The 27,387-nt window shown below is 38.0% G+C and overlaps 1 protein-coding gene across 4 annotated transcripts; it reads left to right on the top strand.

Annotated features, from left to right (window-relative positions):
- USP38 (ubiquitin specific peptidase 38) lies at window positions 1-27,387 on the top strand. Of its 4 annotated transcripts, XM_074905025.1 has the most exons (12): window positions 1-770; window positions 1,795-1,930; window positions 7,089-7,218; window positions 7,526-7,627; window positions 10,665-10,823; window positions 11,939-12,132; window positions 12,678-12,771; window positions 13,629-13,735; window positions 14,856-15,624; window positions 15,724-15,928; window positions 15,977-16,206; window positions 20,912-27,387. In XM_074905025.1, the coding sequence occupies exons 1-12, from the start codon at window positions 86-88 to the stop codon at window positions 21,071-21,073; spliced, it is 2,973 nt and encodes a 990-aa protein (XP_074761126.1). In that variant the 5' UTR covers window positions 1-85; the 3' UTR covers window positions 21,074-27,387. The 4 variants fall into 4 exon arrangements, with proteins under 4 accessions (XP_074761126.1, XP_074761122.1, XP_074761125.1 ...); XM_074905021.1 differs by having other exon boundaries at window positions 14,856-16,206; window positions 20,912-27,383; XM_074905024.1 differs by having other exon boundaries at window positions 14,856-16,220; window positions 24,444-24,459.

The raw sequence follows: 27,387 nt of genomic DNA, 5'->3' as shown, positions 1-27,387 counted from the left end.
GAGGCGGCGGCGGCGGCCTCCGCCGAGGCCTGGGCCGGCCCGCCGCCGCCGCCGCTGCTCGGCCGATGCGCCCGGAGCGCCCGCCATGGACAAGATCCTGGAGGGACTGGTGAGCTCGTCGCACCCGCTGCCGCTGAAGCGGGTGATCGTGCGGCGGGTGGTGGAGTCGGCGGAGACGCCGCTGAGCCAGGCGCAGTGCCGCGCCATGTTCGCCCTCAGCACCCGGCTGGTGCTGCAGGGCCCCGACCCCTTCCAGCGGCAGGTGGGGCGGCAGGTGCTGGAGGCCTACGGCCGTTACCACCGCTCCGAGTTCGAGGCTTTCTTCAACCGCGGGCTCGTCCTCGGCCTCCTGCAGCGCGGCTACGGCGAGCTGAGCAACCGCGACCCCGCCATCCTCGACTACATCCAGGCGGGGCTGCGCCTCATCATGAGCTGCCCCTCGGTGCTGGAGCTCTTCGAGCTGCTGCAGGTGGAGGCGCTACGGCTGGTGTGCGAGCGGCCGGCGCCGCCGCTCTGCGCCCGCCTCTGCCAGCTGCTGGGCGACTTCCCGCAGTGCCTGCCCCGCGGCAGGAAGCTCTCGCTCGCCTTCTGCCAGCAGCTGGTGCGCAGTATCGCCCACTTCCAGAGCCAGGGCAGCCGGGAGGCCGAGCTGCGCCTCTACGTCTCGCAGGTGACTCAGGTCAGCGGGCTGCTGCGGAGTGTCTGGAAGGCCGAGCCCGACACGCTGCTTCCCTCCCTGCAGGAGCTCTTCGCCGTCATCTCTGCCGCCGGTGAGCGCCGGCGCTCGAGGGGAGCCGCGGGTTCGGGAAGCGAAGGGAAAAAGCCCTACCCATGGCACCGGGTGCTTTGCAGGCGCTGCCGTGGAACCGTTGCTTCCTCGCCTGGATACTGAAATGTGACTTTTTGGCCGTCGAGAAAGTGAACACCCCCCAAAGAAAAGCTAGAGGGGAAATGGGGATTTATTTAGCTGTAGAGCAGCGTGGTTTCTGGAAAAAACCCTGCTGCGGTGCTTTAAATGATATGCCTGCCTTGGGTGGAAATGGTTGGACTAGGTGATCTTCAAGGTCCAACCTAGGTGATTCTGTGGGTGTCCTGTTAGGAAAAAATACAGCTCTAAGCAGCAAAAGCTACTCTTCCTCCTTCCTCTCTCCAGAGGGATACCTTTGGTCTTGGAACTGTATAGTCTACAAAACTGGGCTGGATGTAAGGAATATGTAAAACTTGGGTATGATATGAAGGATTCCCTGCCAGCAACTGTAAATCGGTCCTTTCTGACCTTTGAAATCTAAGAAATATCACATTAGCTCACATTGGAAAGCACCTTTGCTGTTGAGGCACCTGGGTAACTTGACATTATACCGTTAGCTTTTACCATAACTGATGTGGTTAGCAGAGAGTTTTTGAGATGGGGCATGGGCAGTATCAGTTGCATTGGATCCTTAGGTGTAATGTCAAGTATGACAAATAGTTGTATGGTACCTCTTTTTAGAAGAATACCGCACTTCTCAGTTTTATTGAGAGTGGAGGAGAAAGTTGTCAGATTGTTACTTTCTTGCATGGATATTAGATGAACAAAAGGCATTTGTAATTCACCGCTATTCATTGTCCTTAATCCACTGAAACTTTAATTTTGTTTTGCTCTGTGGTGATAGAATGTTAGGTGTAGGATAGACTCATTGTCTCATTGTGTCTTTACAGATAGAGCGGAGTTGTAGGGTAGAAGATGAAGCATATTTTTTCTGTGGGTCTTTTTTTTAAGTTTCTTACATTATTGTCATCTTCCAACTGTTGCAGATACTTCATTTGAACCTTCTGTTGCACTGGCAAGTGTCGTGCAGCACATACCATTACAGATGATTACAGTACTCATCAGGAGCCTTACTACAGATCCAAATGTGAAAGATGCAAGTATGACTCAAGCTCTGTGCAGGTACTGTGTTTCATTATAAAGAGGGGAAAAAAATGTCTTATTCTTATCTTTTTTGATGTTGCTTGTCACTTAGGTTCCATTAAAAAAAAACCCAACCAAACAAAAACCAATAAAAAATCCCTCCTTTGAAAATAATTTTCTAAGTTACGCTGTTTAGCATGGTAAGGAAATATATTTTTATGATGCTGTGGATGTTACTGGCATGGTTTCCGTTTAAGGTTGCTGTCTTCATTGCTAATGTGACTTTTTTCCTCATGCTTTGCTAAGGTGGATGAAGAAGAGGGTTAAATAGAAACTAAGAGGAAACCAGCTGTGTTCCTTTTAGATGACATCTTATGTTTGAATCTCCCACCTTATGTGAGATAGCATAAAAAGGAAACTGTGGAGTTTACTCTCAAGCTGAGAAACAAGACCTTATTTTCAGAAGATCAACCTTTCTGCTCTTCCAGGAAGCGGAGTTGCTCTCACATAATTGTCTTACCCATCATCTCCTCTGGAGAAAGGAGACAGAAACTAGTTTTATTGCATAGTTTTGAGGGGTTTTTCTCCTTAGGTATCCTCCTGACTTTTTAGTGGGATTCACAGGGGACAGCCTCTGTTTCCATCTTCACTCAAGCCTCCAGAGGTCTTCTGGATGTTCTCTGAATAATAGAAGAGTAGGAATGATGTAGAACCAATTGTATATTATGCTGCTTGTCCCTCATCTAAGCATGAGTAAATATTGAGATTAGGAGCATTGTTGACAGACGGTGATTCAATCTTTGTTAGTATCTTCACGTATGTGAATGAAAGTGGTGCAGAAAGATGACAGTGGGAGGAAAATGAAGACCACCTTCAAGTTCTTTATTTTTTTTAAAGAATATGGAAGAGGCTGTTACTGAGCACTGAGGGGTAGAAAAACGAGTAAAGCAGTTAAACAGGAGGCTGTTAGAAATTTGGGTTGTTTAAAAAAACTTTTTAAAAGTTTTTCAACTAAAATAATTTCATGTCTGCTATATTATTTTTTTAACTACTTCCATTTGAGCATGATATAATACTTACAGGCTCATGTAGTGTAGCACTTGCATGTCTTGCTGAAATACGGAGCGTTTTTTCACACTGAAAACATTCCTCATATTTATGTTAAGTTGAGAAGCTGTATTTCATTTGAAAACATAATTAATGAGAAGCAGCAGCATTAATATTGTAATTTGGGGTAAGACATATCGCTTAGGGACTTGACTTTAAAAGAATCTTCTTGACTGAACAGATTTTAACAAAGCTGTGTGCCCTGTCTAAAATTCAAAGCTGGGAAATTCAGAAGGATTTGGGCATGCTAATAATTTGCCAGTGAAGTGCTGGTGATTAATTTTCATGTCAGTGTAATTTTAACATTTATGTTCTATTACTGGCTTCAAAACAATGTGATTGTATGATTGTAGCTTTAGAATGGCTTCTCTGTGTGCCTCTACTTAGGGAAGTAATGCAGTGCCGAGCTTTGGGTATAATATGAGTTATTATCAAATAAGTTCTCTTTCTTAATACAAGCAGTGTGGTGGGTTTTTTCCTCTGGTTCTTGAAAGAGCAGTGCAATCTTACATGCCTTGTTCATTCTTTGAAATAATACTTGATTTTAAGAGCTTCTGGTTCTGTTCATGGAACTTTTCAGGTATCCCTTGTTGTTTTTGTTTGTAGATACTCTCATGACAACATTGTATCTAGTTTATTTTTCTACGTCTGGCAATCCTTTGCAGTAATTACTCTCTTCTGGCTTGGAGGTGTAATTGTAAAGAGGATAATGCAGCTGGAATGTCTGGAGCACCAAATGACAATGTTGTCATCAGACTTGCATCATTCCCAGGAGACACAGAAGTCCAGGCACAAACAAGGTCTCCTGATGAGAGTCAGCAAAGCTTTGGTGACTGCAAATTAGAGACCTTGTTGCTCACTTCCTAAGGATAACTTTCATGACACTGTGGAGTCTGTCTAAAGTTGAACACAGATTAATAACTAATCTGTAATTAGGAGACTAATAAATTGAATCTCTTCAGTAGGTGATTATATTAGGCGCAGGTTCATGTAAGAAAGGGTGCTTGCTTTTTGGCATCATTGAGCTGTTCTCAGCTGGCTCATGAAACCTTACCTGAAGCCTCTGTGAGGAAAAGCAGAAAATTGTTGAATTTCTTCTGGGATTTATGTCTGCTCTAAGGGTCTTCAGAGGTCTCAGAGGAAATTGGCTGCTTATACTCAGTATCGAGTATAATGCTTGTTTGCACTTTAACACAAGCATCTTTGTCAAGAGAAATGGAAAGTTTTGCCAATGAAAACTCCAGATGTGACCAGGCCGTTTGATCTGTTGGTAAAAATGTAAAATACTGTAAAAGTTGTTACTTTTTTTCTGGGGCTGGGGGGAGGGTGCCTGGTAGTCTGAGGATCTGTTGTTGTTGGTTTGTTGTTTCTTTCTAATCAGAGTGATTTGCACTTGAGCTGCCAAATTCTTTGGTGTGGCTGAAAAGATATATTTGTGAAAGAAATTACTGTCTGAGGTTGCACAGATAATGGTTTTTTTCTACCCAGAGATATCAGAAGTACTGTCCTTGTTAGGCACATACACAAGATAGCAGGCCTGCTCATTTCAGAGTGATAAGAGGTGGAAGGTCCTCTTGAGGCCTTTGAGTTTCTCTTAATCTGGTCAAAGACAAAAAATGTAGTCTGTGTTTTTATTCATGATCATCATGTCCCATATTAATATCTGCCTTTATTAAAAATATAGTCATTGATTGCAACAGAGCAGGAGCCAAGTAAATGCAGCACAGAAAGGATTTAGTAATCAAGGTGTCTAATCTTCACCTATCAGATCTCAGACTTGATGTTTTTAGGACAGTCTCAAGCATGTCTGCAAGTTTACTTCTGTTTCCTCTTCTGCTATTAAGAGCAGAAAGAGATTTTAAGGATGGGACTTATATCTGTATCAATTATACAGAGAATGAGGCTTCTCTTTGCAGGGTTATCTGTAACGGTAGCTGTTGATTTTACTAGTAACAATGTTGCATAGTTTTAGTAGTTAATTATACTGGCTAGAGATGACACAGGATGGCCCATCACATAACCAGAGCAATGGGATGGAACACAGGGAGCACCAACTCTCACCCAGCAGCACTGTGTTTCATTTGGAGTTTGTGAGTCAGCGTGGTTGAAAGTGCACAGAGGGCATAAAGGTGGTAATCAGATACTTCAAAACAGTGGTTCTAATGTAGGGCTCTATCAAATACTTTTTACTTGTCTAAGAAGTTAATTAAGAAAACCAAATGTGTTGTCATTAGGCTTAAATTAACTGTGCAGGTGTTTGTGGCACTGCAGAAAAATTATCAAGCCTGACAATTGAGGGGAGGGAAAGAAGGTTTGGAGTCTGTTCTTAGGGTAAGGTTAATTCTTTGCAGGCAAAAGCAGTTTTGGCCTCCATTTGATTCCCCATTTTGGAAAGTATATGAAAAGGGTGCTCAGAATAAACATGTTTGAATTGAACATCTTGAGGAAATGAGAGCTTTGTGTAAATTCAGAGCAATAATTATAATGTTGCCGTGGTTTTTTTCCCCCCTTTTTTTTTTGCAGTAACATGGAATACCCAGTAAGGTCTGTGCTTCATTGTTAAAAAGGCAGTCCTAATGATGGTTTATTTTAGAGGAACCTCTGAATGTTATTTGTGCCGATAGCACATAATTCTAAGATACATAAGTGTTGGAAGGTGTGTACCATACTTTTTTCAGATTCAAACTAGAAACTATGTAAATGTTTATGGTGATACAGTATTCCTGGAATACATGTCTGGTGTTGCTAAAGACTGTGGTTTTCTTTTTAGTTTGGCATCTGAGGGCTGAAACACTGATTTAAGTCTGGAGCTCTTTTAATCTCTATGAAGAACATAGGGCTGATAGTTTTGCTTCAGACTGATAATCACTAACTATGCCTATTTGTAGTGATAGTGACTGTTTGTTAGACTGGTTAGTTAGGCTAGAATTTTTATGAGGAGCCATTTCAGAAAAGAAGAAACATAATTCTAACTTGCTATTTTCAATGAATTCTAGAACAGAATTTTAGTGTTATGAAGTTTGAGTGGAGCCTTTGGAGTTGATCTTGTCCAGTCCTGCTCACAGCAGGGCCAGACATTGTTGGCTCAGGGCCTTTTCCAATCAAGTTAAGAGCTTTCTGCAAGGGACAAGGTTCCTCGGCTTTACTGTATAACTTGTTGCTGTGTTTTTCACCTCATAGTGAAAAATTTTTCCTTCAATTTAATTAGTGGTGCCCCGTCTGGTTTAAAGAAGGGAATCTTGCAGTCTGTTAAAAATACTGCAAAGTAAAATCTCAGAACAAAGCCTGAATTTCATGTTTTAGCTGGTATTGCCTTACAATGTCGTCTGTGTCTTAGAACTGCTTCAACTAATCTGACCGTCTGCCTTAAGTATCAGTGTAAATTGTCTGTTGATTTAAAAGGATAGAATACTCCTATTTTCCATTGCTGATATTTCAGTGTATTTTCTAGGCACATATAAAGTCCCATCACTTCATTTTTTTCATAGCTGTAGTGAATTCTTCCTTTTGGGGTACATGTAGGCCCCAGTCTGCTGATAGCTGTTATAAGATCGGTGTAACACCTGATATAATGTATTTAAAATTACTAGATTTTGCCTTTTTAACCGAGAGTATTTGAATTGGCTTCCAGAAATGTAGTTCTAAATTCTAGAGGCTTTCTTTTCAAATTTCAACTTAATGGTGGGTTTGGGGTTAAAGGTGTAGGAGGGGAGGTTGCCAGGAACAGGCACTTTTCCACCTTCGGTAATCAAGTTTTTGCCATAAAATAAAAGTGTTAGCTTAATGTCTATAAAAGCAGGGTTCGTATTTGTAAAAAAACAAGTAACGATACTATACATAATATTTAATTTTATATGCTTATGTGTTTCAGGGGGTTTGTATTTGCTTTTAATGTATTAAATAGGTTGTTATTAATTAGAGTTAAATGACTTGAGATAATCAAAATTATTTACTACTTCCTACCATTTTTGCATTACTTCTTGTGAGTCTCTATAACCACCCAGATAATATATAGAATATTTTTGTTGAGATTAAAATTAGTGGCATATTGGATTTTTAAAAATTTATTTATTTTTTATTAATCTTTCAGAATGATTGACTGGTTGTCCTGGCCTCTGGCTCAGCATGTGGAAACATGGGTGATTGCCCTACTGAAAGGACTGGCCGCAGTCCAGAAATTTACCATCCTCATTGATGTCACTCTGCTTAAAATTGAATTGGTATGTTTGAAAAGAACATCCAAAATTGAAGGAGAGGGAAAGAAATTTCTCATGCATCTTTTGTAGCATCTTTTGTATTGCAACAGATATTGTCTTACTATTCTACAAAAATGATATAAATGTATCCATAGCTTTCACGTAATAATGATAAATGTATCTGTAGCTAATAAGTATAGCTTTCATGTAATGATAATTTGCATGTAATTATTCTCTCTATCAAACAGTTGTGGACTTGAAGATCTGTTTACATTTACTGAAATGTCACTTTCTAAATCTACTGAAATTAATGTGGGTTGGTTTTTTTTAGGTCTTTAATCGACTTTGGTTTCCTCTAGTGAGGCCTGGTGCCCTTGCTGTCCTTTCCCACATGTTACTTAGTTTTCAGCATTCTCCGGAAGCTTTTCATTTGGTAAGTTACTAAATAAATGGTTTTCAGTTCTTTGAAATGTCATTCACGTGTGATTTCTAAAGTGAGTGTAAAGAGTAAGAGAATTGGTGCACTTCGATTTCCTCTTTGTTTCAAAGTTCCAGAATCAAATTTCTGTGGTTCACAGATCATTAGGCTTTCTAACTTTCAGATTCAACCACTTAATCTATAACTGGAAATAAGCATTGTTCTTCCTGGTATGTACATATTTCTGGCAGTGGTGTCTGGGCATTGCGTTCTGTTCTTGACCGTGTACTTCTGGAAATCCATTTTATGTGGTGTGAAGGCTATTAATGAAGTTGTCTGCAAGTAGACTTTCAAGCAAAACTATTTGGGGAAAACAGATAACCAGTTAAGTTAATATACTTTAGTATATTAAGTTTAGACTAGATGTCAGGAAGTATTTCTTTCCAGAAGGGGTTGTTGGGCGTTGGAATGGGCTGCCCGGGCAGGAGGTGGAGTCCCCATCCCGGGAGTTGTTTAAGAGTAGGGTCGACTTAGCATTGAGGGATCTGGTGGAGTTGGGAACTGTCAGTGTGAGGTTCATGGTTGGACTAGATGGTCTTCAAGGTCCTTACCAACCTAGTTGATTCTGTGATACCAGATAGCCTAGTCACCCTGGATAGGTGCATGAGACCAAGAAGTACTTCACTTTAAGAAAGCTACACTATGTTTCGGCTTACGGGTAAACTGAGCAATGCTTTTAACGGCTGCTTTTCAGAATGCAGTTCAGCACTTAGTGGTAGATAGTAGCTTATGCTGATGACTGTTGGTGTTAGTACAGCAAGATGTGTATTGCCTTCCCTGTTTCCATGCTCAGTGTTTAGTTTAAAGTTTAAGTGAAATATGGGTCTTTCACAGTTAACCATAGGAACAGCCTGGCACACTGTTTCTCTAAGCTGTCCCCAAGGCTCTTAGGTTTTAAGGGATTACAAATCCTTTGATTAGCTTCGAAGTGATTGACTTATGCCTGTTACAGTGGTTTTTATGATAAAAGTCTGAAGTTTCTCTCTCCTCCCTTTGCTGCCTTAATCTTGGCCTAGGATAGAAATTTGAGTCACAAATGAAAGAGACAAGTAGCTGTGAATATTTGCAAAATGTAAATATTTCATGTATTTACTGTCTTGCTTTTCTTTGTTCCTGAGCAAGACAAAACATTCATGAGAAAAATGTAAGATATGGGAAGGCTTGTTCTAGATATAGGTGTTTACTTTAACAAGGAAAATTTCTACCATAGGCTGCATGCAGTACTGCAAAGATCTTGTTTTCAGAACTTCATCGTAACCATTTTCCCGTCCATTTTAAACAGCCTTCTTCACTACCATTTTTTGAGCTACTGCTGTTATTTTGTATCCTATTAGTTTCCTGCACTGAAACTACTTGTTTACTTTTTTATAATAATTGGTCAGAATGTAAAATGCTTAAATGCACGTTTGATAAATATAAATTATTTTGCAATGAATCTGAGTTAACATTACCCTTCCCTATACATGAGCATTGTTAAGGTAAATGACTTAGTTTTTTATAGAAGATAAACACTGTCTTGCTTTTATGATGTAGAACTTATCATGATGAATACTATGGCATTTTAAAATCTACTGACATATAAAATTTTAATTCAACCTCAAGCCAGAAGTGATACTTCTGTTATATATTCCGAGTGCAACTCTCAGTATTATGCAGCATACTGTAAGAATTTGGCTCTCAGTTTGAGAGAGTTGAGAACTTGTACTTTTTCTCATCTTCCCATTTACTTTGTCTGGGCAAAATTATCGTATCTCATATCTTTGTACAAATCTCATTCTTGGAGCTCAGTAGTTACTTTCTCATTTATAAAATGAAAGAGGTAGATTTTTTCATTATTACTTTCATAGTTGACTCTGTAGTACATTGAACACTTAAAAACCAAAACCACCAAGATTAAACAGTGGATACCTTGCTTACTAAAACTTTGTTTCCTCAAGACAAAAAGTGTCCTTATGCTTAGAGAATAACTTATATTTGAAAAAGCAACAAATGAGTATTTTTGCCCCTGGCCCCTTTTACTTTGGTGTTTTGAAGTATATTAATTCTTGTAAATGATATACTTTCTGAAAATTATTACATTCTTATTTCTTTCCTGTATTTCATGTCTGTACTACCAAACAATTTGTAAGCTACTTTGTAATGACAAATTACTCCATCCACTTTCACGGTTTATCCATTTTGATTACTTGGAAGCCGACAGAGGTGTGCAGCATATTTTGGTTCACAGTGAGAAGTCCCTGCTCTTTGGGACTGCGTTAAGCTAGCTTTCTTCTTGATGTTTTAAGTCTAATGTAGAAAGTCTCATGCCTTTAAAAATACAGGCAGAGCTGCAGCTGAAGAATGGGAAGGAAGTGAACACTTCTGATTTATACCCAGTTTAAATAGTAATGAATTTGAACTCATCCTCAAATAGATTACCATATCTGTGATAAGCTCTTTTTTTAGCTCCTAGTAAGTTATTGTCCTGTTTCCTTGAGCTAGCTCCCTCACTAGGTGGAGCTGTGAGCCAGTTTCAGCCTTGTAAACTAAAATACCATGAATATATTAATTGGCTTCAGATCCCAAGCATTAGATTCTGTTTAAGGAAAACTGAGAGGTTTGTTTTAAAAACTCTATCCATGAAATTAGAACAGGATGCTGCACTGTTAGTGGTGGCACAAAAGCAAAATGTTCGCTGTTAATACCCTTAATAAGATGAGTACTTTGGATGCTTGACCATTTAACATCTTAACATGCATTTTCTAAGTTCATGAAGTTCCAAAACTTGATATGTGAGCTAAAGAGAGCACTGAATAATTAATTGTGCTGTTTGAAAATTCTCTTGAGTAAAGAATAATGCACGTTTTTCAAGTCATTGTTTCTCAATTACTTCTTATTTAAGAACAAGAGGTTCTCTGTCATTTACCATGTGTAAAACAATGAAGCTGTCTGTAAAACAAAAATCGAACAATGTAATTAACATCCTTTTTTGTTTCCTTGCTTTCCCATTCAGATTGTCCCACATGTGGTCAGTTTAGTTCACTCCTTCAAAAGAGATGGCTTACCTTCCAGTACCGCTTTTTTGATGCAGCTGACCGAGCTGATACACTGTATGATGTATCATTATTCAGGATTTCCAGAGCTCTATGAACCCATTCTGGAAGCTGTTAAGGTATATTAGGAATATTTAGAGGGTGGAATGTTTTTGTTTTGTTTTTCCTAGAAATGAAAGCTGTAACCCATAGATCTAAATTCTTTAGAACTGCTAGAAGAGAGCTAACCATGTAATCTAATGTCAGTTTTAACTGTGTTTGGAATATGCTAGAAAAAATGTCCTGAGTGTCAATGATATGATTATAGACAGGCTTTAAGAAAAGCCTGAAATGAGATCCTTTATTAAAAGTGCAATCTAATTTCTTAAGCCTTATGTAACTATTAATATACTTTTGTGAGGTTTATTCTAGGCATTTCATTTCAATCCAAGCTAGAAACTGTAACTCTTCAAATATAAGTTCAACGTGCTGATAGTATTGAAGAGAAGTAGGTTCTGAGGGAGCACTTGGCAGGGTGTTATCTCCAAAACACTATTATTAAACACTACATCTTAATACTGCAAGCAGTATTGCATGTATCTGTGAGTAAAGGAACCTGGCCTATGCTGTTTTAAAGCAAAACTCAGCTTTCTTAGATAAATATTTAAGTGTGCAATGCACTTAAAATAAAAAATAAATTAAACCCAAAACCCAAGAACAAAACAACAAAAACACCTCCAACACCCCCAAACAAATAAAATTGAAAAAGCTTACAAAATGAAAAAACCCCAAACCTCTCAATTATTACTGCCTGATTTTATAGCAGTAGTATTGGAGTTAAGTGTTTTGATGCTTAAAAAGCCCCTATCAGTTTAATTCCAAGTATTGTGGACTTTATTCTGTCAATCTTATTTTGATTTGACAGAGCAGGAATGTGTTTCTAGCAGAATAGAGGATGCTTTCGGGATCTATTAAAGCTTGAAATTTGAGAGGTGGTTTTTGGTAGCAGAGAGGATTCTGTGAACATGCAGGTCAAAGGTGACCACCAGCCCCTTATTCCTGCAATTCGAGAGTTGAGTAAAAAAAGCTTTGAAGAAGAGGACTTGCAAGGGTTGTATCTTCTAGGCTGTGAGGAATATCAAGACCCTGAAGGAGAATATGGGAGCAAGTGAAGATTTAAGACTGCTGAATGGCAGGACCTATTACAAAAACAAATACAAAAGCCTATTAAGTGTGTTAAATGTTTCTCTTGTAGGATATGCCTAAACCCACTGAAGAGAAGATTAAGTTGATTCTCAGTCAGAGTGCCTGGACGTCTCAATCCAGTTCTTTGCCATCTTGTTTATCTAGACTTTCTGGGAAATCTGAAACTGGGAAGACAGGCCTAATTAATCTAGGAAATACGTGCTACATGAACAGTGTTATTCAGGCACTTTTTATGGCTACAGAGTAAGTCGTTTTTAACCGCTCTTTTCATTGCAAATTAACTGTCGCAGTTGTTGCATTCTTGCTTTTCATAGAATATTAACGTGTCCTGGGGTGTCTCGGCTTGCTAGAGCTGAGTGGGTTTCTTTGCACTCAGTTACTGATTGCTTTGTTGAAGTCCAGCTCTGAAACTGCAATTTTAGGCATTAAAAATCCTCATCCTTCTGTCCAGTGTCAAAAGACAAGTCCCTTTTTCCTTACTGTCCTTTCAGTACTGTAAAAGTTTATGGTGATGCTTGTGTTATAATCTCAAAGCTATTGGAAAAAAATTTTTGCTTCTCTATAGCCCATTCTTACACATTTCAATGTTTAAAGAAATAGGGTTTTTGCAGTGTTAATTCCTACTGTACAATGGTTTTGCATCTGTGCTAGAACAGAATCCAGGTATTGAAGGGAAGTGTTACAAGTTTGGGTTTTTTTCAGCTTGAAGTAATTATCTGAGCTGGAATGGTAACTGCACTGTTAGAAATCTAGCATGCAAGCTAATGTCTATCTTTCTTTTTTTCCAGTTTCAGAAGACATGTTTTATCTCTGAATCTAAATGGGTGTAATTCACTGATGAGAAAATTGCAGCATCTTTTTGCATTTTTGGCCCATACCCAGGTATGTCAGTTTATTTCATCTGCTGCTTTATAAGCCTAGATCTATATACCAAAATTCAGAAACCAACAATGCTATGGGAGTCCTCTTGAGTATATTAAAAATACAAATGTACTAGATTTATAGGAGAATGAGCCTGCCTCCAAATGTTTAGATGGTGTGGATGGACTTAGAGAAATCTATGTTTCATAAGATAAAAGGAATGTTTTGACATTGTGTTGTTTTTATAAATGGGCAGTAACAGGTTTATTTTGAGAAGCCAAGATGAAAAAAAAAAACAAAGAAGACCTGACTTGATATACAGGCTGACTTTATGTAACTTTCTAAGAGAAATTGTAACTTTCTGCAGTGATTTTTACACTAGATTTTATTGTAGTTCAGATTCTAATGTGAATTTTATTAAATGTGCAGAACATTTTGCTAGTGCTAGAAAGACATAAGACACTGTTTTCTTTGATTAATAACAAAAAACTTGTTGTGAAGGAAATGAGACTGGATCACCTTAAAAATAAATTGGTACTTAAGAAATATGGATGGTGTTCTGAAGAAAGATAACATTTTTAAGCTTGCCAGCAAGAACAGTAACTGTTATTACGCATAACATCTGGTTTACACTTACTACACATTTAATATTTGCCTGGAGGATCTTCTACTTTTATCTTTGTACTAGAGGTGATTACTACAAAATTAATGGCGCTCTCTTCCTGTGATTAAGTGGTTTAAATGTTTGTGTACTGTGTGTTTCATACAGTTTCTCTAGAATAATGTATTCCAAAGTTCAGTGGTCAATATCAAAATAATATAACCAATTTTAAAGTAGTTCTTATATAACCTTGTCTGTCCCTCTTTTACATGAACAGAGGGAGGCATATGCTCCTAGAATTTTCTTTGAGGCTTCCAGACCACCATGGTTCACCCCTCGGTCCCAGCAGGATTGCTCAGAATATCTCAGATTCCTGCTAGACAGGTACAGTTATTGTGCCATTAATGGGAATGAGTCTACAGTCTTATCACATAATGTTAAACTCTTAAAAGTAGTCACGTAGCAGTTCCACTGCATGAGTGGGGACTGGGAGTTCTGGGCCTCATTCCTGGCTGTCCATGTTTTATCTGTATAGTCTATGAAACACTTTCCTTCATGGGTTTAATCTGTGGTAAAGTCTGGATACCATCTTGTATTTGCATCATTTAAAGCAGGTGATAGTGGTAATAATGTTCCATTTTTACAGATCTAAACTTGGGTGTTATGTTAGAGTCATAATCCCATTGTAAAATCAAAGTGAGTGCTGAAAGCAGTTTAGTCGTGCATCTGGAATTTCGTGTTGGTGGAGACAGCTATGTCACACGGGTCAGATAAGTCATGAAGAGATGTACATGCATTTACAACTAGTTTAATAAACAAGCAAATTAACTGTGGCACAGACAAAACAAAACTAACCTGAATTTATTAGTAGCCCTCTTTAATTTTAGCTTGCTGAGATGTGGCTTAAACAAGATTGCTTTATGACACATTTGACTTCTGGAGAAGTCTATTTCAATAGTGAAATAGTGTTCTCTTTCCCTCACCCCTGCCACCTCCTCCCTTCTTGGGTTTCTTTTTTGGTTTGGTTTTTCTTGCTGTAGTTTCTTAACTTTCTTGGCTACAAAATCCTGACCTTTTCTTTGGAAATATTCTGGCACCAGATAAATAGCTACTTGTTCTCTTACAAAGTCTGACATACAGAACCAGTCAACTGGAGAACTGATTTATTAAGATAATGTAATGATAAATAATAAAAACATTGTTTGTTAGGGTTTTTAATACTTGCCAGTTCTCTCAGTATATCATTGTGTTCTGTTATATATGATGAAACCTACATGAAACGCATTTGTGCTTCTCATACTCATGTTTTGAATAGTACTGAGACCTGTATGGTTCAGCTTGCTTATATGAAAAATAACACATAGCTTTTTTAATGCAAGACAGTTCTAGCCACTTAACCATCTATATATTTTTTAGTATAACTGGAAAGAAAGTCTGAAATGGTGCGGCAATATTTGTTTGGGAAATAGGACAGCTACTTGGATTTATTTTTCTTTGTCTTCAGGCTGCATGAAGAAGAGAGAACCTTGAAAGCATTGTCTTCAGCAAAGACTTCTGAAAGTATAATGAATGAAGAGTCCCCCACACAAGAAGCTGTCCATAAAGCACAAGTATTTGCTGAAGCAGCTTGTATGGGAAGTGAAGAAAGAACTCTGATAGAGAAGATGTTTGGAGGGAAATTGAAGACTACTATATGCTGTTTGAACTGCAAAAGTATGTCTCAAAAGGAAGAAGCTTTCACAGATCTCTCTCTGGCTTTCTGTCCTCCAACTTCCTTGGGTAATGTCGGCCTAAAATGTATGGAACGTTCTGAAGTGAAAGACGGCTGTGTGGTGCAAACTAATACTTTAGCAACTAGTCCTGCAGGAGAAACACCTCTCAATAATTTGGAAGTAAATGGTGGATGTGACACAATAATGAATGAAGGAACCATGAAAGATTTTTCTACTGAGCCAAACTCTGAGAATACCCCAAATTCTGAACTCAACAAAGTTCAAGATAATAGGGATATGTCTCAGAGGCTAGTAGGTAAAAACACCCTGTCAGTTACAGACTTACTGAATTATTTTCTGGCACCTGAGATCCTCAGTGGAGACAATAAGTATTATTGTGAAAAGTGTGCCTCTCTACAGAATGCTGAGAAAACTATGCAAATCATTGAGGAACCTGAATACCTCATTCTCACCCTTTTGAGATTTTCATATGATCCAAAGTGTCATATAAGGCGCAAAATTTTGGACAATGTGTCTCTGCCACTTGTTTTGGAACTGCCAGTCAAAAGAGCCACACCCCCTCTAGCTGTAGTTTCAGGAGGTTGGTCTGTTGGTGTTGAGATTTCTGATATTGGAGAAAATCTTGCTAAAAAACTGAAGCCCTCAGGTGCTGATGAAGTGACTTGCCCACAATTGGTGCCCTACGTGTTAAGTTCTGTGGTGGTGCATTCTGGTGTATCCTCTGAAAGTGGACATTATTATTCATATGCTAGAAATGTTACTGGGTCGGGACCTTCAGGACTCTGCCACCCATCTACAGCTCTTTCTTTAGTTTCTCCTCAGGATAAGTTGTTGACAGAGGAGAGTCCTTGTACTGTTGTAGAAAATGAACTGGATGCGGAGGTGCCAAAAGAATGGTTTCTGTTCAATGACAGCAGAGTGACATTTACCTCATTTCAGTCAGTCCAGAAAATTACCAGTAGATTTCCAAAGGACACTGCCTATGTTCTGTTTTACAAAAAACAAAATAGCACCTGTGGCTTGAACGCCAGTTCGGCAAATGGACTCTGGATAAATGGAGACCCTCCCCTACAAAAAGACCTCATGGATGCAATTACAAAAGATAACAAACTGTACTTGCAGGTAAGATGGAAATTGTGTACAAAGAGTAGTCTTAAAACTGACAAGAGAGAGTCTAAAAGAAAAAAGTTGGCTTTTAAATATTCTGGTATATTAACCTTATAAATCACCGATCTTGCATCCATCTTCATGAACAGGTTACCTAGTAAGGTTGCTCCCATTAGTTAACCAGACAGGTTACCTAGTAAGGTTGCTTCCATTAGATGGGAAGGAAAGTAGCTTAAACTCATTTCAGTTTAAATTTTTAGTGGAGATGCTTGCATAGATCACTTAGTCACTTGTAATTCTATGCAGGAGAGACTTCTCGAATAGTTCTAATTTTCATCTTTTAATAAATTATGACAGTAGCTAAAGTATGCTTAAAAACTTCTTAGTGGTGTTCTTACTAGCATACTTGAATTTGGAGTGAAGTTTTCCTTATACAGTTCTTCTTACCCTAATGCTAGAACCACTAAAATGAAGTCTGGATGCTAATGACTAGATTCTCTTTGTCCATTGCTGCCTATTCTGCCTTGTTCTGTGGGACCAGCTACTGCCAGCTGCACATTCCCTATGCTCCACGAAATTCATCTGGCTGTAGTAGCCTCTTTGATATCTCTTACATAAAACCCACTGTTGTCCACATTTTGATATGGTTTGCTTGGAGTGTTGCTGCTATGTTTGGATGTGTAACAATAGAAGTGTGTTTTACTGTGTGCTCTTGGATATGTTAAGCTGTTCCTGTAAGAGTTCTAGGTCTACTCAAATTAGAAAAACCAGGTAAATTCAAATTAGAAAACAACAGCTAAATCTCACTGTGAAAAATTGGTTATAATAGCTGCAGGTATTTTGCAAACATAAACAGGAGAACCAAGAACTTAAGTTGCAACTCTGCTGCTATTTTCAGACTGCATGGTTAAAGCATTTGTCCTAACCATCTTTGTTTATATGTCACCTCTTTTCTTGACTGTACAGGGTAGCACAAAACGTGGCTTATTTAGCAGCAATCTCAGACCGTAGAATCATGGAATAGTTTGAATGGGAAGGGACCTTTTAAAGATCATCTAGTCCAATGCCCCCCACAGTGAGCAGGGACATCTTCCACTAAATCAGGTTGCTCAGAGCCCTGTCCAACCTGGCCTTGAATGCTTCCAGGAGGGGGCATCTACCACCTCTCTGGGCAACCTATGCCATTGTTTCACCACCCTCTTTGCAAGAAGTTAGTCACTTAGTACATATACACAAAAACTTCTTTTTTGATAATCTTCCAGAGAAAAGATTTCTTTACAGAACACGTAGCTGAAGTTATGTAAAGTGTACACTTTCTCTTACAGCTTACAAGTGAAAGCCAAGTTAGTAGTTTCTTGAAAACCTTTCCCTTACAATTCAAAGAAAAAAGAAATATAGTCTTCTCAAAATGAAAAAAAGATTTCCAAGTATATAGTTTCTGTTTGTGTTTAGTTGTTCTGTTCTTCTTTTAAATTTATGATCTTTTACCCACCTTTCGATTTTGGATTCTTCAGTATTGGTTTTCTCTGTAGTGCTCTACTAATCTCAAATTTTTGAGATCCTATCCTTTTGTTGATTTAAATGAGGCTGATTAGAAATGCTCAGTTTCTCTTATTCTCAAATTGATACTAACATTGTGATTCACTGAATTAGGTTATTGTATTTTTGAGAAGTCACATTTCATTGTTGTTCAGAGTTCTAAACTAGTATTTTCCTGTTAAGAATATACTTTCCTGTCCTTAGAAGCCTTTATTTCTTAGAAGAAACATTCCAAAAAATGTTCAGCTTACTACTTTTATTTTAATATTGCATACCAGTTTACCACATGGCTAACTAAAATGTTTTCACTTTAAATAACAAAATCTGCAATATGGGTAGCTCCCACTCCAGTGAAAACAAATTAAAAATCCCATTCTGGGAACAAGTGGAAAGTGGTGGGGGATATTCTGCATTACTCTTAGCCCAGAGAACTGTGTGGACTATGAAGTTTTACTTACCTGATTTACTGTTTGTCGGGATAAACATAATCAGCCTGAAAACATTCAATATTTTTTTAAGAAACAAGGCTATTTCTTGCAAAAATGGCAGTGCTGTATGCTTATACAAGAGCAATTTAATGTAAGTTAATATTAATAAAGTCAATATATGCCTTGAGAGAAGAAATGTGCTTATTTGGCATGAACAGGACTAAAGCATGAAAGATCCTCAACTGCTAAATAATGTCACTTTTAGCATTGAAGACACAAATAGTGTGTCTTAGTTTTTAGGTTTTTAATGCCAATACTCTCTGAAGAAACTTTAATAATTGATAATTTGATCACTGCTCTGTATTTCTCTTGTGTCTGCATATATAGAGACATACCTTCCACCCATTATAGATGTTTTGTACACGTAGCAATGAAGCTAAGATTATGACTGAGGTTTATCCTAGTCTCAATGTGTTATAATTGCTTCTGAACAGTGTTTCTAAGTGGCGGCCAAAAGCTGTGCTTGCAGCTCATTTACACTCTGTACCAAAGCCTCCAGGTCTGTGAGAGTTATCCCTTGCACGTAAATCAAGTGCAAGGTAGTGTTGCTGCTGTTTGTAGTAGTGCCCTCCTCTGGGCTTGTCCCCTCTCAGTAAAGGAAGCCTAGTGACAGAACAGTCATACTGTTGCTAACAGTATTGTGAGAGGTATGTAACAGAAGAGATTCATGAAGTAATTCAGCTGTGTAGCTCTTCCAAAACCTCGTGTTATCCAGTAACTGCAGTAAAGCAAACTAAAATAAATAGTCTTTCTAGCTAAATCTGGCAAAAAAAATCTTAGCTGTAAGACTGTAGTGTTCTTTCTGTCTACAGTTTTAAGGTTTCTATTTAATGCAACACAATCCACAAACCTATTGTTGGTGTCTATATTCTTTTGTAGTACAGTTTGTTAGGTAAAACTCACTTGCTGGGGTTTAAGAGATATAAAGTTGCCAGAAAACAGTTCCTGGAGGGGTGAAAATGGAGGGGGGAGTAAGGAAAACTCCATTTTGGGTTTGGTACTGTGCTGTATTGAAGTAAATACTTTTCTGAAATATTTTACCAAAAAAAAAGAAAAACCAGCTTAGGTACAGTGTAGTGGGTTTCCCACTGTTTGGTTTTGAGAAGAAATTCTGTTCTAAACCAAATGGTTTTGCAGTGCAGTTTTTCAACTAAAGAGGCTATTTATACCAGGCTTGCTATTGCAATCAAAACTTTCTGTTGATTTCTGATACTAGAAATGAGTTCTTTATATTCCCTTGTTACTCCTAATAAATTTACTTAGTTGTTGACATGTCTTATAGTTAGTAGATATCCACATATTGTGGGAGATAGCATAATACTGTCTTTCATTAATATGGCCAGCACATCTGTGTAGACAATGTCCTCCAAATCTCTTTTCTATAATTTTAGAAATTGAAATTTAGAATATGCATTTAGAAATTTAGAATTTAGAGCATGCATTTCAGTCCTTAGTAGTGTAAACTAGTTTCAAACTTAGGCAGTATTTTTCTAAGAGGGCAGAGTGATTCAAACCCAGAAGTACTCTTTTTATCAGCTGTGAAAGTACATGGACAAGACTAAGTTTAGTGCTTTCATGGTAGTATAATACAGTCTTCCAGGTTCTTGGCTCCATTTCTTGCTTTCACCAGGAGATGGAGAAGGAAAGGAACAATTCGAGGTGACCCATGTAATGACTAAAACCCTGCTAACATTTCCTCCCATTTGCCTTTAGGGAGGTATGTAGTGATGAAGTGTCTGTCATGTGAAAGAAGCTATCGCTATGAGCCTTAGCACCTGAATACTTTAATTTTCTTTCCTTGGGAAATACAGCTTGTATAGGTCTGCTGTCTTTTTCTTGTCAGTCTTCGAAGCTCTTGGTCAATTTGAGGAGGGGTTTAGTATCCCTTTCTCAATTGCTGCAAGGTTTATAGAACTAGTTGGCCAGAGACAAAATAGTGTATGATATCTTTTAATGAGGAAAAGGCCTGTGCTCATGCCCTTCTTACATGTCTAAGAAGCCACAGGGGTGTTGAGCTGAAAAAGCAGCTGGCAGGAGGCTGTGCTTGCTGCTTCTTGCTATTTGTGCAGGTACTTCTTTCAGCAGCTGAGTCTGATTTAATGCAGTGCTTGAGAGTTCCTGAGACTCACTAATGTTAAAACAGAGTTAGCATAGTAATAACACTTGAAAATTTAAAAGCTCACTGAATGGAAACTAAATAGCTTGTCCATCTTTTTGCCTTTTAACTGAGTACATTGTTACTCTGTGCAGTTGAGTGGAATAAAAAAGTGTCTTTTAAATAATTATCATTGATGTAATGGTCTTGCCTTTCTATTTGACAACTTAAAATAAGGGCATCAAAATTGCTGGGATGAAAATTCATGTGAAACATTCATCAGAAACTAATGTTCTGTTAGTTTATGATCAGCAGTTTAATTCTTTAGTAACATCTCATGTTGCTAAAAAATAGGATTTTAGCATAAACTTAAATGGTTTTAATTAAGATTCACACATACTTAGATGTTTAACAGAACTGTACATATCAGATTGGCTGTGGATGTTCAATGTGAGGTTCAACAAAGCCATTCAGGAGTCCAGAAGTGATGTTGCTTTAAAAGCTGTTGAAAAATTTGCTAGAAATAAGCTGCTTCAAGGAATTGAGGTTGTCTTGGGTTTTTTTGTTTTTTCAAACTGTCTTCATCCTTTCATTGCAGGAGCAAGAGCTTAGTGCTCGAACACAAGCACTTCAAGCTGCCTCAGCCTCCTGCTCTTTCCGACCCAATGGATTTGATGACAACGACCCCCCAGGAAGTTGTGGCCCCGCAGGTGGAGGAGGAGGGGGTGGGTTCAGTACTGTTGGTAGATTAGTCTTTTGACTATGAAGACAACCTGGAATACACTGGTTCCAAAGCAGCCCAGTACTGCTGAGGACAACTAAAATATTGAACTTTGTCAGATATTGTACCACGTTTTGAGACTTGATCCTTGTTCAAAAGCAAATGTTGGGGTTTTTTGGTTATGTTTTATTTGAAATAAATAAGTGCATAATGGAAAAAAACTACCTCTTAAAAATTCAGTTGCTTTTGTAGTAAGAGCTTGCCCAAAAGACAGAAAATGGAGAATTTTAAGTAGTTTCTAATGACACTGCATTAAACTGAACAAACGCATTTACATGAGTTTCTACTGTCCTCATCCACCGAATGAAGAAAGATTATTTTTTACTCTGATGGTATTGTTTTATGTGGAAATCCTTTCAGATGGGCTCAACTGCATATACATAGTTTCTCACCCCCACCTTATTTTCAAATCCAGTACCTTTATGGATTTCCAGAGATGATGCAATTTATAATGAAGGCAATAACTTAAATGTGACATGATACACACCTTTCCAGATGAAAAATATTCAATGTATTTCCAGTGTGAATGTAAAGAAGAAAAAATAATTTATAAATATTTGCTAAGTTGTTTTCCAAAAGAAGTGCATGTTCTGTAGGAACAATGTTTTTAAATAGAAATTGTTAACTTTGTAGCATTTATAATTGTTTTGAGGATTTTAAAATTATTTCAGGGAATATATCTGCTGTGTATTGGAAAGGAAGAGATTCTGTATGTGCCTTGCAGTACTGTAACTTAAACTTTCTGAGGCTGCAGAAGAGGGGAAAAATGCGTTAGTAGTATTTTTTTTTTTTCAGTATTAGAAATCAGTACATTTATAGAAAGCTATTAGGTATCCAGAAGTAAAAATCTGGTAGTTTGAAATGCAGTGTGTTGCCCATTATTTTTTGGTTTAAAATACATACTTAGCGATGTGGCCTGCATTGCTAAGAAAAAGCTGGTCATAAGTACTGAGATGTGTTTGTGAAATCACAGAGGGGCTGCCTGTATTGATCCTTGCTGAGGATCTGTGCTTCTAAGAGTCCTTTGAAGTTTTGCCTTCTGATTTTGCTGGTAGTGAGAGATTTCTGGTGTGTTCAAGTTTTAACTGTCTGCAGAAGACCAAACTGGTGCTGTCTATGGAGCAGTGTTTGCTTGCTGCTTAGGACAGCAGAGGATGGGGATCCACTCTTTAAGTCTTGGCAGAAATAGCAACTTTGTTTTTGATGTGCAATGAGGGTAACAGAAGTAAAGGAGTTACACTGTTGAATCTGGTGATTAGTTTTAAACTCAAATTATAGTGAATTGTAAATTTATGTAAAGTATTTTTCGAAATTCTGCACTGTTTTACTGTGGTTTTATATTCTAATAGGTGACAAAGTGCATCCTTAAAAAGCATGCAGACCTGGCAGGTGTTAGCTTAACTGTACAAAATAAACACATTTCTTAAAAAATGCCTTTAAAAAGCATAAAGTGGAGAAAATTAAACTTGTTCATATGGTATCAAATATATGGACTTTAGTCTGAAAGGTAACTTAGGTCGCAAGCTATTTTTATATTATCACTAAAACTATGCTAGTTGCTCTGCTGTAGGTTCATATGTTACTGCTCCAGAAAGCTAGAGCAGCTCACTTGCATTTTTTTTTAATGGTTTTGAGGCTTGGATTTGACCATTTGTAGTACCTCGGCTTTGACCTACGCTTTCATTGCTATCTCAGTTGTAGGTCTCTGAACCAGGGGTTCAGCTGTGGAAATGTGGAATGTTATGAGACTAGTGTGAGGAACGTTCTCATTTTGTTGTACTTGGACGAGGTTTTCTTGAAAGTTCCCTTTGCCTTCAAATTCTGTAACTCTTAAGAGGGCTTTTTATTTCCTTTTAGGCTTCTCAGCCAGTTAGCTCTGGTTTTAAAATGTTTTGTATGACGGGTTAACTTGGCTTTTCTCTCCCAAACTATGAGGATACACTAAAATGCTGTCTGCTGTTTGCGTTATAGTGGGAGTATTTTGTGTCTGTATCAATTTACTGTTCATTTTAAAAAGCTAGTAAGTAGAAGCAGGGGCAAGTGTTTTTACTCTATATGAAATCATAATTTTGTAAAGGTCAGTTTTGTTTTTGTGTTCTCATAGTAAAAATACAAATCATGTAGCCTACCTAAAAATAACAGGCAGTATGAGTTTTGTATACCTATTGTACTGTATTTATTTCATGAGCTCTTAGAAGACTTTCTACACCCCTTGTTTGCCTGTTCTAAATTAAGTGTTAAATATGGAAATTTTATGAGAGTAATGCCAATAGAGTTGGATCTCCTTAGGTATAAAATGATGGTATGTCTCAAACTGAAAATAACTTTTCTTTTGCCTTGTTGACTTCTGTTGACACAGTTACTTTGGGTTTTACACATAGATTTTTAAAACTTAGAGTACCTATTTGCAAGTCTGCTTGACAACCACCATGGGCTGATTCATACCTAGTTTGGAAGGTTTCAATAAAACTAGTGAAAGTGACGAAGTATTTCACACTCTAAAATGTACACCTTTATTCATTGTTTACAGTATTGCATGCTCCTATCTTCTGGACATAATGTGAGAGAACAATGTACATATGGTACTTTGATTTCTGTTGCCTGTGAATGAATCCTGGATGGTTTGTTTATTGATCTTTTTGGGTCCATTCTTAATCTGTTTTCTATCTAAGTTCAATCGGTAGAAAGATACAAAATACTGTTTCTGAAGTTTAGGGTTTTTTAAATGTTTCCTTTCATGAAGGATACACTGTTGTACCGAACTCAAGGATGGTATATCTTTTAAAATCATATTTCCTTTTAACAAGACAGATGATGTTTTGGGCTTTGTCTTAACGGTCAGTGAAGTTGTATTACCTTTCTTCCATACAGTTAATTTTGTACACTTTTTTCAAGTGGAGCATTACAGTGGATTGCTGTGAATGTCACCCCTGTAACAGGTGATTACATTACCTACAAGCCCATTTATCCAGGATGAGGAGAGAAAAGGCTTCTTTAGCTAGCTAAACAAATCGTACCACCTGGCTAGCTTTTTTCCTTTTTTTTTTTTTCTGCCTTGTTCCCTACTCTGGAATGTTAAAATATTTTCTCATCTTTATGTGCTGGAAGTATGATTTCATGGGAAGTCTTTTTTTTTTTTAAATCTGTGGTGATAAGGTTGTTTATGGAGTCAGAATACTTTTTTTACACAAATTAACAGGTGAAGGGCAGAAGCTAAAGGAGTGTTAGACTAAAAGCAAGTGGGTATAAACTTTCTGTAAATAAGATTTAGATTAGAAACAAAGTTCCTAATTACTAGAACTAATTCTGGAATGCCTTCCAGGCGGAGAGACCTGCTTTGAAGGAAGAGCCAAGTATATCTATGAAAGAAATTAAATGCATAGTGGTGTCTGAATAGTAGGCGACTAGACTTGATAAACCAGAGGTCCTTTCTAGTCCCTTCCTAGAGTTTTTTCTTCTGTTGGGCTTCCCATCTTGACACATTGCCAGTTTTGCTTTTAAAGATCGAAGTATAAATCAAGGGAGTCCTAAACTACAACATAATAAAGGTTGACTGGTCAATTTTGGGTGGTGTTAGTCTCTGATTTAGGGGAGTGAGGCATTAGAAGTGATGGAAAGTGGAAGCCAGGAAGATGTGATCCAAAGAAATATGCTCAGTCTAGAACAAGGCCAATTCCCTGCTTAGCAACCTACTTTGGGATGTAATGGGTTAGAGTACTTGATACCATCAGAAGGCTGTAATCAAATGTAAATGCATTGGACTTTTTCAGTGGGTAAGCAAATGATCTATGATCTAAAGATCGGATCAGAATAGCCTATCTTAAAAACTTTCATGTTCCTTACAGACAGTCATCATAGGTCTACCTTTATCTGAATTCATAGCTATAATTATTATACTCTTAAATTGTGTAGGTGTCAGGTCAAATGTAACCATTAGGAACCGAAAATTGTGTGTAGGGCACTGTGTTCTGAGTGGTCTTAACAAACTCACAAGTATCCCTCTTTCAGCAAGTGGGTTAAAGAGACTTGGCTTGTGAGTTGAGCTCTGGCTGTGATCGGGACACCAGCTGTAATGTGTAGTGTAGCACTGCACTGGGTCCCCACACATGCTTTTTATTTTTTTTTTTAAATGCACATGCATCCCCCCCATTCACTATGAGTCTTGCTTTTGCACAAATGAAAGTATCCAGATCAAAAGGAAAACAAACAGAACTAGCCAGGGTGAAGCAGAGCTGAAAGTCTGCTGGATTCTAGGCAGGTATGTGGATTCAGGAGACACATTTGTTGTTGCTGCTTTTTCCAGTGCAGGTAATATTTTTAGAGTCAGTTGTTACAACTGGCCTCAAGAGGAGCCTGAGGTAGGACAGCCAGCCCCAGTGTTCAGGTGCTAGCTCAAGTTGGGGCACAGTCCCCAGCCCCCTCAGCCCAAGCTCAGAGTGGGTCACTCAGGGACCCTTTGCAGCACCTGTGGCAAGGGATTGTGCATGGAGTTGGTGTGTGGGAAGGAGGAACAGGGGTGGAAGGAAGGAGAAGTGCTGGTGCAAGACTAAAATGAGACTACTGAACCACGAAAAGGAAAAGTCAGCTCTAATCTGATTTAGAAGTTGCATATGTTTTCATGATGATTTCACATGGATCTGCTCTGAAGTTGTATCTTCGGTGTAGTTCCACCAAAGGATACTTTGTCAACAATGTTTTGTTATCCAAGCCTAATCCTTCCAAAATTTCCATTATACCAGCATGCTTGAGGGGAAAAAGAGGTGTATTGAAAACCTGCTGCTGAGAAGAATATTTCAGATTGATGTTACAAAGTTAATTCAGCAACAAGATACATGATTGGGCTAGCAGCTGTAGTATCATACAGCATCCTTGAGGCCAGTGGTCTCCAAACTTTTTTTGATTGCACACCTGTACCAGTGAAAACTTTTAAAGTGTGCACCCAATATATGTATATTTATTTATAAATGATATATGTATTACTGTCCTAATGTTATGTACGTATGCAAGAGTAGAAATTGAAACAGTACGTGATAAAGATGAAATAAACACTATTTTTAAATTATTGAAAATTTTGTTTATTAATGGCACAAAAAATGCTTTCTTCTTGCACCCAGATGGATTGCCTTGCACATCCCCTGGGGCGCACGCATCTCACTTTGGAGACCACTTCTCTCAGCTATAGTCTTGAAAAGACTTTTGACATGGTGGGAACAGTTATCAGAATTGACCTGTTCATAATACTGGTTTCTTTTACTCTGTGAATATAGACTGTTGTCATTATTTTATGCTGCATGGCCATATTTTGGATTGGTGTTTATTCTGAATTCCTATAAAACTTGATGCAAGGACTGTAAACTGTCTCACCATTTGTTTTCCTACAGTGTGTTAAGTGACAAAAAAAAAGGCGTCAGCCTTAGTGGTTTGCAGAGATGCAAAGCCATTCCAGTTCTGAGGCTTATTTCTTGCCAAATGCAGGAATTTGTTAGTACTTGGCTTTAAAGGTTAGTATATTTTTCATCTGACTTGCCCTTTCTCAAGTGTTCTCTATAGAATTACAATATTTAGTGCTCAACTCCTTAAAAGAAAGTTATTTAATTTTCTTGCTGTATCTTTCACGATGTTTGTTCTACTGAACTACAGTTGAAATAATTTTTGCAGTATGCCTGTTCTTAAATCTTGTTGCTGTAAACTAGCATAATTGTTTAATAGTATTTCATATCATTTTTTTAAAATGGATGGGGCAAATGAGTGTTTTACTGTACACGTGTTGGGCTGCATAAAGAAGTCAAAATATCTATTTTTTAAATGCCTGAAAAGGTGTTTGAAAGAACCTAAGTTTTCATGTGTTTGACTTGAGTTGAAAGATTGATGTTCTAGTAAAATATAACAGTAGTGGGGGTTTTTTGAACTGTAAATTGTATCTGTAGATCTCAGCTTGAAGGATCTCACACAAAAACATGAAAATAAGTCTGAACAGAGAACTATTAACAGGGTGACTAGATCCAGAAAACCAATGTAGGCAGTAGCTGGATTTCATGTGTATTTCGGTTGTAGTGATATGACAAGGTTTCATTTGAGTTACCTTATCAAATCTTCAGAGGAGATGAAATTACCTTGAACTTGTTGAATTAATAGAGAATATCATTGGTTATAATGCAGCAGTTCTCAATGAACGTGGAAGTTATGGCACAGAAACATTCAGGCCTCCTCTAAATAAAGACAAGGTTTTCAAAGGCTGTCTTCAACTTGTGTATTTCTCCTCAAGTTTCCCCAGACTACAAGTTGAAAGGTGG

The sequence above is a fragment of the Athene noctua genome, chromosome 4 (assembly GCF_965140245.1).
Source record: "Athene noctua chromosome 4, bAthNoc1.hap1.1, whole genome shotgun sequence".
NCBI lineage: Eukaryota > Metazoa > Chordata > Aves > Strigiformes > Strigidae > Athene > Athene noctua.
Note: the sequence above shows the minus strand (reverse complement) of the source record. Positions and strands in the feature narration are given on the sequence as shown.